This window comes from Malaclemys terrapin, chromosome 4 (assembly GCF_027887155.1).
Source record: "Malaclemys terrapin pileata isolate rMalTer1 chromosome 4, rMalTer1.hap1, whole genome shotgun sequence".
NCBI lineage: Eukaryota > Metazoa > Chordata > Testudines > Emydidae > Malaclemys > Malaclemys terrapin.
In genome coordinates, this window is record NC_071508.1 from 123245260 (window position 1) to 123258948 (window position 13689).

At 44.6% G+C, this 13689-nt stretch overlaps 1 protein-coding gene across 2 annotated transcripts in view; it reads right to left on the reverse strand.

Moving 5' to 3' along the window:
• Positions 1-2040, reverse strand: part of FBLN5 (fibulin 5) — a 63349-nt gene extending 61309 nt beyond the window's left edge. For both annotated transcript variants that reach the window (XM_054026755.1, XM_054026753.1), the window contains exon 1: positions 1614-2040. In XM_054026755.1, the coding sequence (XP_053882730.1) occupies positions 1614-1639 (26 nt within the window). In that variant the 5' untranslated portion in view covers positions 1640-2040. The remainder of the gene's footprint in view (positions 1-1613) is intronic.
• Positions 2041-13689: the final 11649 nt, after the last annotated feature.

The following is a 13689-nucleotide window of genomic DNA, read 5'->3' on the forward strand; positions in this document are numbered from 1 at the left end:
TACATTGTGCCAGGTCATCAGCTGATATAAATCAGTGTCTTCAATGGAACCATGCTGATTTACAGCAGCTGAGAGTCTGGCCTATGTATTTCCAAAGGACTTTTTGTAAAGCAAGGAACTTCTCAGTGACAGAATCTGGCCCTTTGCTATTAAATATTTGGCTATAGACTGAGCCCTGGAAGTATGCTCTGCCCATATAAATACCCTGGCCAAATCAAAGTGCTGGATATTAACTAGTGCCAGATTTAAATCTGGAAAGAACAATAAGAAATTAATTTTATTTTGTGTACTTTAATTTCAGTGTTTTCCAGTTTCCTTATATAAAGGTCCTTTTCAATACATTTTAGAGCCATGTCTCATTTACATGGGAGACTATTACTGAATGTCTATAGTGTATAGTATACAGTATATTTCAAAAAACAACATGGGAAGCAGGAAAATTTTAGGTGGCCTCAGTTCTGCTACTTAAAGGAGCAGCCAATTTTCCCTACAGGTTCTTTTAGCTCTGTCTATGATTCGTACAGCAAGTCAAGGTACTGAACGTGACCTATTAGATACATCAGACAAGACTACTCACAAACTGACAGGCACATTTTAAAACACCAGTATGTTTAATTGAGGAATAAGCACTGAAAAATATACACAACCCCTAACATAGTTATTCATGGTGCTGTGTAACAGGCAAACGTTGCTTGTTTGGCAAGTTTTGTAGTGACACAAACAGGCAAATTCTGTAAAGACTTTCCCCTAGAAATGGAGGTAACGCATTTAAAGCACTGTATCATCCATTTAGGACTACATCTCTTTTACCTTAAACTTTAAATCCTTTTGAGGGATAGAGCACATTTTCTCAAGCATGCACTATGTACATTACTGCACGTTCATTTTGTATATAGAAAGAGGAATAACGGAAGGAAATGAAAAGTTTTATCGCTCTATGTTAAAAGTGCCCAACAGGGCTATTCTTTGATGTACAGCAAAAATTCATATCTACTTACTGACAGTATCCACAACTATACACATCCTTCAGTTTCAAGAATTAAGAGCCACTAGGTTCTTCTGAGATATGAGGAAGGTGATAGAACAGTACAGAGAATTTCCTGACGTGGGTTTGGGCTGCAATCACTACTTCAACTGACTTTACACTATCAGATCCCTCGTCCCCCTGAGACTTATTAACAGACATATAACAACCACCCAACAATATTGCTTTAAGCTGGTCCTGTTTTAGTCAGCAGACAAAATATTATAAAAGAGCAATTAACTTCTGCAACAATAGCTAGTGAAGTTTAAATCAATTACTGTGAATCATATCTGCAGAGAAAGCAGCTGTGATTTTAGCTAGAAGACCCTTCACTGTAGCAATTCAGCATTCCCAAAAGAGACAGATTCCTAAATGCAGAATACAGCATAGATCAAGACAGAAATTGCTAGAGACAGCACAGCTTTTATAACAAACAAAAAAGAGCTTTACCCTCTCTCTGACCATTAAGATCCTGTCTCTTTGCAAATGGCTTTAGCAAGTGAACTGGCATAGTGACTCGTAGCCACAGACGTTTTCCATGAGTAGGTTTCCATTCAGTGAGTAAAATAGTTTGATGCACAGTACCTACCTCTTTACTTCTTGCATGTCCAACATTGGTTAGGAAAGATGGAAAAAAGGAGTCTGAACTGCTGAATAACTAAAAAACGTGTCTGAACATCGGTGTTTTGCTAGCACTTGAGTTCCTCCGTCATTTATATTCCAGAGAATGAAATACCAAATAATAGACAGGGCAGGGAGAGGTCTGCTCCTCCTCAGACACTGGAGAGAATACAGCAAAAGCACCTGGTTTTGCTTAGTTCTCTTCTGTAATTCTGCATTAAACCAATTGGAGGAGGAATGTTAAAAATGAACACTTCATTTTCTAAGTATGTTAAACAATGCAAATGGGGGCCTCAGTCTGGGGACAGCTGGTTTAGATTACAGAGCTCACCAACTGGCTAGACTCCTCACAACAATCTTGAAGAGCCTGCCAGGATAAAAGACTCACAGCTTTAAGGAAAGCCTCTCCTACTGCAAACTTTACAAGTAAACGTACCTCGTGCAGAGGCAGCATTGTTATTGGATAGAATCCCTGATCAAGGGGCTGGAAAAGGGACTGTTTTCCTTTCGTTCAGAGCAAAAATCTGGGGCCCTGTAGCTGGTGTCTCAGCTTGAATGATGAATATGCAGCACTGCAATACTTCATGCCAATGGCGTACTGATGAAAGCTCTGGCCCTCTAGGAGATGAATGACTTGAATTCATGGCAATTGCAATTACAGGGACTATATAATTTTGATTTATTTCAAAACAAGAGAAAACAAATTAGACATTCCAGGGGACGTAACTGCATTGTCTGAATTTTGGCCATTTTCAAGGGGACGCCAAACTTAAGGCTTCAGTTTGTAAAATGGAAGATTTCTCAGGAAACCCAAAGCACTTTCTTTCTGTCTGCTTTAAGGCTGAAGCGTTGATTGAAGAGGGAGGAGGAGAAATACTTTTTCAGGTGTTGTGTGACTTCGCCACAGCCCTTTAGTAGGTCAAGCAGAACATGTACAGGTCTGTCGCATCTTACGCACATTTAACATGCGTGATTTCAGCTTTACACGGTCGGCAAAATCAAAAACCTGTAGTGCGGGCGATTCCGCCCGCCATTCAACACAATGTAATTTTGACCCCCGCGTAAGATGAGACTCACCTGTATAAGAATGTAAGAATGGTCATACTGGGTCAGATCAATGATCCATCTAGCGCAGTGTCCTGTCTTCTGACAGTGGCCAGTGCCAGATGATTCAGACGGAATGAAGCGAATAGGGCAATATCGAGTGGCCAGTCCTCTGTCATCCAGTCCTAGCTTCTGGCAGTCAAAGGTTTAGCCACACCCAGAGCATGGGTTTACATCCCTGACCATCTTGGCAAATAGCCATTGATGGATTTATCCTCCATGAATTCTAATTCTTTCTTGAACCCAGTTATTCTTTTGGCCTTCACATCCCCTGGCAACGAATTCCACATATTGACTGTGTGTTGTGTGAAGTACCTCCTTTTGTTTGTTTTAAACTTGTTGCCTGTTAATTTCATTGGGTGACTCTTGATTCTTGTGTTATGTGAAGGAGTAAATAACACTTCCCTATTCACTTTCTCCATACAATTCATGATTTTATAGACCTCTATTATATACCCAGTCATCTTTTTTTCTAAACTGAAGAGGCCCAGTCTTTTTTAATCTCTCCTTATATGTTCCCTTCTCTGCACCTTTCCAATTCTAATACATCTTTTTAGAGCTTGAATGACCAGAACTGCACACAGTATTCAAGGTGTGGGTGTACCATGGATGTATATAGTGGCATTATGATATTTTCTGTCTTATTATCTGTCCCTTTCCTAATGGTTCCTAACATTGTTAGCTTTTTTGCCTGCTGCTGCACACAAGCAGATGTTTTCAGAGAACTATCCACAACTCCAAGATCTCTCTCATGAGTGGTAACAGCTAATTTAGAACCCACTATTTTGCCTATATAGAAGTGATATTTTTTTCCAATATGCATTACTTTGCATTTATCAACACTGAATTTCATCTGTCACTTTGTGAGAACCCTTTGTAATTCTTTAAATCAGCTTTAGACTTAACTATCTTGAGTAATTTAGTATCATCTACAAAACTTTGCCACCTCACTCTTTACCACCTTTTCCAGACCATTTATGAATACGTTAGCATCCCCAAGGATCTGTATTGGGACCTATGCTGTTCATTTACCTCTCTCCACTGAAAAAATACAATTACCTTTTCCGTAACTGGTGTTTTGACATGTATGCTCATGTCCATTCCATATTAGGTGTGTGTGCTTGCCACATGCACCAGTGCCAGAAGTTTTCCTCTCAGCAGTATCTGTAAGGGACCGGCTCTTGCACCCCCTGGAGTGGCGCATGCATGGCATGGTATAAGGGGCCCTGCTGGCTTCCCCCACCCTCAGTTCCTTCTTGCCAGAAACTCGGACAGTGGGGAAGGAGAGCAGGTCATGGAATGGACATGAGCAACACATCTCGAAAAACATCAGTTACGAAAAAGGAACTGTCTTTTCTTCTTTGAGTGCTTGCTCATGTCCATTCCATTTTAGGTGACTCAAAGCTGTACCCCTGGAGGTGGGTAGGAGTTCACAGACGTGTAGATTGCAACACAGCTCTGCCAAACCCAGCGTCATCCCTGGCCTGCTGAGTGATGGCATAATGAGCGGTAAACGTGTGGTCCATCAGGACTCGTACCACCCTGCCCGATAGGTGGGGCAAGAAGACTCCACACGCCAGCCGGACTGTTTGGAACTCTTTGATGTTTATGTGTAACCACGCCTCCTCTCGGGACCACATCCCTGGTGTGTGGAGGTTGCTGAGATGTACGCCCCAGCCAAGGTCCGAGGCGTCCAACACCAACTCGATGGAGTGAGGAGGGCTGTCAAACAGAACCCCTTCTAGGACTGTCCTGTGGTCGGTCCACCATCTCAGCGAGGTAAATATTGCCAAAGGAATGGTAACGATCTTCTCCAGGGGGTCTCAGGACTGGGAATAGACCGTTGCCAGCCATTGTTGCAGGGGCCGCATCTGAAGCCTGGCATGGTGGACCACATAAGTGCATGTTGCCATGTGGCCCAGAAGGCACAGGCAGACCCTGGCTGTAATCAGAGGGAACGCGGAGACTTCCGCAATGAGGCTTGCCATCGTGTGGAACTTTTCCAGCGGCAGGAACGCTCTGGTGCAGGTAGAGTCGAGGACTGTGCCGATGAACTCTATCCTCTGCACTGGCACTAACGTCGACTTTTTGTAGTTCACCAGTAGGCCCAGAGAGTGGCACATGGCTTGAAGTACCGCAACATCCCTTCAGACTTGAGACCTGGAACCACCCTTGATGAGCCAGTCATCGAGGTACGGACAGATCTGGATACTCCGGCGCCTGAGGTAAGCCACCACCACTGACATGCACTTGGTAAATACTCTCGGTGCTGTCACCAGGCTGAACGAGAGGACTGTAAACTGGTATTGGCGGGACCCCACCGTAAACTGGAGGAAGCATCTGTGTCCACGAAAGATTGCTATGTGGATATATGCATCCTTCAAGTCGAGGGCGGCATACCAGTCTCCCGGATCCAGGGAGGGGATAACAGAAGCCAGAGAGACCATGCGGAACTTCAGCAGCTGTAGGTACTTGTTGAGGTCTCGCAGGTCCAGGATGGGCTGTAAATCACCCTGGGCCTTTGGGATTAAAAAGTACCGGGAATAGAACCCCTTGTTCCTGTACTCAAGAGGACCTTCTTCCACCACACCCAGCTGTAGTAACCCCTTTACCTCCTGCATCAGGAGACTCTCGTGAGAGGGGTCCCTGAAGAGGGACAGGGAAGGCAGGTGGGAAGGGGGGGTAGAAAGGAACTGGAGGGTATAACCCCGTTCCACTATGCTGAGGACCCAGCGGTCTGAAGTTATAGCGGTCCACGCCAGGAGGAAAGGGGAAAGGCAGTCAGAGAACACTGTGAAAGATGGATTCGGGGAATAGTCTGGTAGGTCGCCCTCGGGCGCACCCTTAAAATGACCGTTTGGCCCCTTGCTTATTACAGGTCGAGCCCGACTGGGCCAAGGATGGAGGTGGGTGGCTCAGGTGGTGCTTGTAACCCTTGGCTCGTTTATGGGGCTGGCCCTGAGGCTACTGCGGTTTGAACCGTTTACACGCTGGGGGTGGGATGTAGAGACCCAGGGTTTTCAGGGTGGCGTGGGAGTCCTTGAGGCCATGCAACTTGCTGTCTGTTTGCTCTGCAAATAGGGCCCCACCATCGAAGGGCAGGTCCTGCAATGACTGCTGGGCCTCAGTTGACAGCCGAGAGAGGAGCAGCCAAGAGACTCGCTGCATAGAGATAGCAGAAGCCCTGGTGCAGGCAGCAGCATCAGCAGCATCCGCCGCTGCCTGGAGGGTCGCCCTGGCTGCCGTCGTGCCTTCATCGAGGATCGCTTGGAACTCCTTCTTTGAAGCCTCGGGGAGCGACCCTTCGAACTTGGCCAAGGCTTACCACATATTAAAAGTCATATCGGCCAAGGAGGGGTTGGTGGTTAGCCACTCTCAGCTGAAGGCTGGAAGATGAATAAATCTTAGTCCAAAGAGACCTAGCCTCCTCGAGTCTTTATTTATGGGGGTGGCCCCAGTTTGTCCTTGCCTTTCCTTGTGGTTAACCGCCTCAACCACAAGGGAATTAGGGGCTGGCTGGGAGTATAAGTACTTGTGCCCTTTGGTCGGCACGAAGTACTTGTGTCTGGCCCTTTTATAGATAGGAGCCAGGGAAGAGAGGGTCTGCCACAGGGCATTAGTGATTCTGGAAACCCCTTCACAAAGGGTTAGAGCCACCCTGGCAAGAGCAGAGGAACAGAGGACATCAAACAGAGAGTCTGAAGGCTCTTCCAATTCCTCTGCCTGAAGCCCCAGGTTAGAAGTGACCCTCTTCAAAAGTTCCTGGTGCGCTTTGTCATCATCCTGAGGAACTGGGTAGGGGGCCCCATGATAGCCTCATCTGGCAACAATGAGGACAATGCCGGTGCCGCAGGAACCTCCACGTCCATTGGTGGTCCAGAAGCTTACTCCTCTGGGTCCTCCTTAGGGTGACCAGACAGCAAGTGTGAAAAATTGGGACGGGGGGTGGGGGGTAATAGAAGCCTATATATGAAAAAGACCCCAAAATTGGGACTGTCCCTATAAAATTAGGACATCTGGTCACTCTAGTCCTCCTGGAGCTGTGGGGTCTTACCCCCCTAAGTCTTCAGCTGTTGGCCTCTCCGAGGTGCCCGACACCGATCAGGCAGCCTGGGAAGGTTGAGTGAACCCCCAAAGGTTCCAATGATACCATGGTGTCAGCCACTGCGCTTGGGGCCATGGGACAGGTTTTGTTGCCGATAATGTAGATGGCACTGCCGGTACCAGGGCTTGTCCCACAGGCAGGGAACCTCGCTCCAAGCCAGAGCTACCAGCGGAGTGATCGGTACCGGGTGATCAAGATCGGACTGAGCTGATCAAGATCTTGTCCAATCAGTGACGGACTCTGTCCCAAAATTGACCTGTCTGAGACTGTCTTGGTTGGGCTCTTGGGGACTGACGGCGTTCGGCAGATCTGTGTTGGATACCCGGCAATCCATGACTCACGCTACTCAACCGGTACCGGGATGTCGAATGGGACCTGAAGATACTATGGGCCAGTTGCTGGGAGGATCGTCCTGAGTAGGGCGGCACCCGTTCTTGGAGACACGTGATGACGTCCCAGCAATCGGCAGTCTCTGGTATCCGATCGGTCCTGGGAGTTCTTGCTGGGTGGCGCGTGCCTCGAGGGTCTACCGGCAAGGTACGCCTCGAGTCCCTCGATCATTGCTCCTGGTGTTGGGACCAAAGAGGGCTCCACTGAGCCTGCCTCTCTAGTCCTGAGGCATGACAGCTTCGGGTAGATGAATGCTGGCGGGACGTCCCGCTCAATAAGGATCGGTACCGCTAAGATGGAAACACACACACACAGGTCCCAACTTGGGTTTTCCCCAAGACCGGGATACCACGGGAGCTGGTGTGAGTGGCACCAGGAGCGTCAGGATCTCTCGAGCTACTCGAAAAGCTTTGAGCATTGACAGCACCTGAAGCTGGCTAGAGTCTGCACCACTATCCAAGGTCTCAGGCGAAGCATGCGATGGGCTGCACCTGACTTGAGCTGGGGCCTGACTTCCCGAATGGGGTGTTGAGCTGCCTGGCCCGGGTCGTGGCTCACCCCCAGCCCTCTCCTGTCCCTTACAGGAGATAGGAGATCTTCCCTTCCCAGTCTTCTTCCCTAGAGCCGTGGAGGGGGACCGGTGCCGGCTCGTGGATGGAACTGGCGGAGCACTGTACATGGAGGCCGTGGTGCTCAGTGCGGAGTTGGACCGCTGCCCTGGTGCTAAAGTGCCGACTCCATTAGGAGCACTTTCAGATGGATATCCCGCTCCTTCTTCATCCTAGATTTGAAGGACTTGCAGATACGGCACTTGTCACTTATGTGCCCTAAGCACCTTAGGCAGCTGGTATGTGGATCACTGACAGGCATAGGCTGTTTGCAGTGATCGCAGGGCTTAAAGCCTGGGGACCAGGGCATGCCCCGTTCCCCAGCTGAGACCCGTTTGGGACTAATGAAAAGTTGAGAACTACTACTAAGGGTAACTAAGAAACTACTAACTATATACAACTATATTACAAGTTTTCAAAGTTCACAAGAACAGAAAACGAAACAACGCTAGCCAAAGCAGCAGATGTTCCAGAACCATCACTGACGGCAAGAAGGAATTGAGGGTGGGGGGAGCCCCTTATATTGTGCCATGCGGGCGCCGCTCCACAGGCCCCCAGAGCTGGTCCCCTACGGATACTGCTGAGGGAAAATCTTCCGGCACTGGTGCATGTGGCGAGCACACACCCTAATATGGAACAGACATAAGCAATCATTCGAAGAAGAACTAACCTTTTATTCCTACCCTTTATTTCCTATTTTTTAACCACTTACTGATCCATGAGAGGACCTTCCCGCCTATCCCATGGCTACTACTTTGCTTACAAGCCTTTCGTGTGGGACCTTTTCCAAGGGTTTCTGAAAGTCCAAGTATACTATAGCAATTGCATCCGAAGAAGTGAGGTTTTTACCCACGAAAGCTTATGCCCAAATAAATCTGTTAGTCTTTAAGGTGCCACCAGACTCCTTGTTGTTTTTATAACAATTGGATCACCCTAGTCCACATGCTTGTTGACATCCTCAAAAAAAATATAATAGCTTGGTGAGGCATGATTTCCCTTTACAAAAGCTGTGTTGACTCTTCCCCAACATATTGTGTTCATCTATGTGTCTGATAATTCTGTTCTTTACTATTAGTTCAACCAATCTGCCTGGTACTGAATTTTGGCTTACTGGTCTGTAATTGCCAGGATCACCTCTGGATCCTTTTTTTTTTTTTTTTTTTTAAATCAGCATTACATTAGCTATCCTCCAGTCATCTGGTACAGAGGCTGATTTAAGCAATTGCAGAACTATTAACTGTGGCATATAAGCTATTTCATATCTGAGTTCCTTCAGAACTCTTGGGTGAATACCATTTCGTCCTGATGTCTTATTACTCTTCATTAGGCTGTTCCAAGACCTCCTCTACTGACACCTCAAGCTGAGAGAGTTCCTGAAAGTTGTCACATAAAAAGAATGGCTCAGGTGTGGGAATCTCCCTCACATCCCTTGAAGCGAAGACCAAAGCAAAGAATTCATTTAGCTTTTCTGCAATGGGCTTGTTTTCCTTGAGTGTTCCTTTAGCAGCTTGATCACACAGTGGTCCAACTGATTGTTTGGCAGTCTTCCTGGTTCTGATGTATTTGTGTCTTTTGCTAGTTGCTCTTCAAATTCTTTTTTGGCCTTCCTAATTATACTTTTGCACTAGACTTGCCAGAGTTATGCTCCTATTTCCCTCAGTAGGATTTGACTTCCATTTTTTAAAGGATGCCTTTTTGACTCTAATCACTTCTTTTATTTTGCTGGTTAGCCATGGTGACATTTTTTGGTCCTCTTATGCCCCCCCCCCTTTTTTTTTAAATCTGGAGTATACATATAGTTTGAGCACCTATTACGGTGTTTTTAAAATGTTTTCATGCAGCTTTGAGACATTTCACTCACTGTTCCTTTTAATTTCCTTTTAACTAGCTTCCTCATTTTTCTGTATTTCCCTTTTTTGAAGTTCAACCCTACTGTGGCAAGATTTCTATGCATTCCCTCCTCACTCCCCTTCAAGGATGTTATATTTAATTACATTATGGTTGCTATTACTGAGCTGTTCAACTATATTCACCTCTTGGATCAGATCCTGTGATCCACTTAGGACTGAATCAAGAATTTATCAGCACAGATATTACAGAGATATGTTACTAGACAGATGCAGGGAAGTTTATGCTGGCTGCAGAAATGCATATAGAAATTAAATATGGATATAATATCATGTGTTATACTTCTATGGAGTCTTCCATCTGAGGTGCTAAAGTGTTTTACAAACTTTAATGCTATCATCTTCCCAGACAGTTTAGAAGCTCTCTCTATTTTACAGGTGAGGAAACTGAGGGACAGAGAGGTTAAGACCACCACTTTCCAAAGCAGTCTCTAATTTTGGGTGCTCTGCTTTAGCCACAAAGGCTAGGATTTTCAGAGGTGCTCAACACAACTGAAGTCCAACTGAAGTCAATGGGAACTGCCTGTGCTTTGAACCTCTGAAAAATCAGGCCCTAGTCATCTACAGCTGGGCTCCCAATATGTGACACCCAACACTAGTGGCCACTTTTGAAAATTTGTCTCTTAGTGACTTGCTGATGTCACAAGGTAAAGGAAATTGTGTCTCACTAATCTCTTTGACATGCTCAAAGAATTCTATGTATTGGATGATGGAAAACCAGTTGACAATTTATTCAGACTTCCAAAAAGCCTTTAACAAGCTCCCACAAAACAGGCTGCTAAAGGAATTTAGCAGGCAATATTATGTGAGGGGCATAATATTGTCATGGATCAAAACCTGGCTAGGAGACAGAAAGCAAATAGGATTAAATGATATTATCATGGCAAAAGGTTAACAGCAGTGCATCATTGTTGTATGCTAGGTACCATGTTGTTAAATATATTAATGATATGGAAAGGGGGTGAGCAGTGAGGTAGCTAAACTTGCAGATTACCCAAAGTTACAGTATTTCCAATAAGGGTCCAAAAATCATAGATCAGACCCCAAAAATCATGAGATTGGCCCCCAAGTTATGAGATCTATCTATCTATCTATTCTTGAGTATATATATGAGATCTAAATAAATAAATAAATGTATGTATGTGTTCTTGGTCTTTTTGATTACTGAACTCCCTTCTCCACTGGGGGTTTCTGACAAGTTATTTAGGTGACTCAAGACACAAGATGAACTTCTCTACAGTTAAGTTGTGCTCATGAGTACCCAGGTTTGTAGTGGAGAGGCTCACTTCATATGACTGGTGCTCAGCCTTCTGGCTCAGTTGATTTTGGTCACTATCACATTTCACACTGTGTGGACCAAGAAAAGGAGGCAGAGCAAGGCTGCTGACAAAGAAACACCTCAGGCTAAGAGCTTTGGTTCATCAGCCAGTATGGAATTCCCATCATTGGAGATTTTTAAGAACAGGCTAGACAAACATTTGTCAGGGATGATCTAGGTTGACTTGGATCCTGCCTCAGCAGAGGAGGATGGACTAGATGACCTCTTGAGGTCCCTTCAAGCCCTATGATTCTGTGATTCTAATATGAAGAGGGTCTATTTGCTGAGGACAAGAGGAGAACTGAGCACTTTCCAGCTAACCAGCTCCCTTTAGAGAGGGAATTACATAACAGAAGTTTTTATTTTTCCTGTTTCCATGTGCTGACACGAGTGTATAACACCCACTGTCTGGGCTGGTCTTGAGTACAATCAAGAAACCTATTTCCAGAAAAAAGGAATGGGTGTATTCCCTAGTGGAATTTCTGCAATACCACTTTCCACCGCCTTTTCAATCTGCCCTTCACACTCACCACTCTGGTTAAAATCTGATGTAAAGAGCTGCACAAAGGAAACCATTTGCAGTACACACCTACTTTTATTCATCTAAAAAAATTGTGGACAATTCAGAATATTCTTGAGCACCATCTACTGACACATTACCTATTTACATATCTTACAGCTGAGCACCAACTCTGCTCAAGTTAAGGTTGAGGTATTGCTTTCTGTTTAAAGGTTGACTAGTCTAAGTTCTCTAAAATCTGCACACTTACTTGGAATGTCTTGAAATTTGCTGTGCCTCCTGGAGGAGGGTTATTAGTACAAATCTGGGGTTGAGCAAGGTATTTCCAAGATACACTCTCCTAAAAACAGCACTTTACAAAACTACCTCATTCTTTCACACTTTTTTTTGGCACATACCTGGGGTTGGAACTATGGCTCTAATTGTTCCTCAACTCCTGAAAACTAGGCAATACAGAGTTAAGCTACACAACTGTGCAATGCTGCCCTCTTTGAGCAGGCCCCAACACACTCATGACACACATACTATCACTATGTTCTTGCAGATACTACAGAACATTCAAGAAATAGGGCACATGAGCACTGTAGGTCAGAATCTAACACCTTTAATTTGTAAGGCAAAACTTGTGTTTGGGTCAGGTGTACTCAACAGAAGCCACTTACCCCTACACTACACTCAGTGAGTCTAATCAACAGAAAAGCTCACACTTGTTAAATTGTATAACTTCTTCATCCCTTTACAATTCTTCACCTTTACCTACAAGATTTCATCTAACACTATACTTTCAGTAACCCATCATTGAACCCACAGACCATTCTCATCTTTGACATCCCATGGTAGTTTGTTAACCTTTGCGTCACCCTTACTGAACTATTGCCAGTGGCTACTTCCAGCTCCAGAAGGGCAAAATTAAGGTTTCCTGGTTTTCAGAAGTCTAAGTTTAACTAAACTTGACATTTTGGAAAGATGAAATACCTCTAGGCAACCTCAACTCTGCATTAACTAAGTTTTTGTCTGTGAATACAGACACAGGACACTCCCCTAACAACTCCTGCCATGACTCAAATCTTAGAAGCCTTCTTGCTTCTTTTCCAAACAATGTTTAAAAATGAGGCATTTTTCTCATGAAGACAAATATGTTTAAATCAAAGCATTTAAAACTAGGGTTTTGGAGACACTGATTTTATCATCCATTCCCTCTCAAAAACTACCATATGTACAGAGATACACACTACACAAATGTGTTTCATTTCCCAGTGGACACACATGCAAAACTAACCACTGCTGGAAAGCTCAGCAGTCAGGCCAAGCACTGATTGACTATAGAGACTGAATCACAGCACCCTCTCATCCATAAAAGTGGTCCTCTCCAGGACTGAGGCAAGTTGGCAAGGCACTGAGGGAATACCATGAAGTCAATGCTGTTCTTGTTCAGTGGATAGGCTCACTCTTTACAGTTTCAATCTGGCACCTTTAACAAGCATTTAATAAACAGACATAATGAATTCTGAGTCTCACAAATCTAGCACAAGTACCTCAGTTGCACCTCACTTGTTATATCTAGTTTACAGAACTGTCAGACTTCAAATATTGTAGAAACAGGCAGAGCATGGAGAAGGGCTGTTTTCAAGTGTTCCTAATTATCTGGATGAAGTTTTCATTGGCTGTATTATAAAAGCAAATATTCTGCTAAACAGACCCATGATGAGGTCCATCTTTCTCTAGTAAGTTCCTTCCTCTAAGGTTTTGAAATGAGAAATATAGCTTGAGTCTACAGCTGCATGAATGTGAAAGCATTCTGATGGGTTGCAAAATACTCACTTGGAGAAAATGATTAATTTTTTTCATGGAAAGACTACTCACAGGTTGTATGCATTGTATTATATTACAGATACATCTGTCTTTTCTAACCACTCTCTTAAACAGTGATGCATATCCTAAAAACATGACTTTTTGGTCTTGTAATAACAACTGGCAAAAGAGATTTTTTTTTAAGGAAGCTACCCATCTTCTGTACTATTTTGAAGTCAGATCTGAAATCATTAGCTGGATAGAAAAAAGGAGTGTACAAGATGCGATAAGATGTATTTTA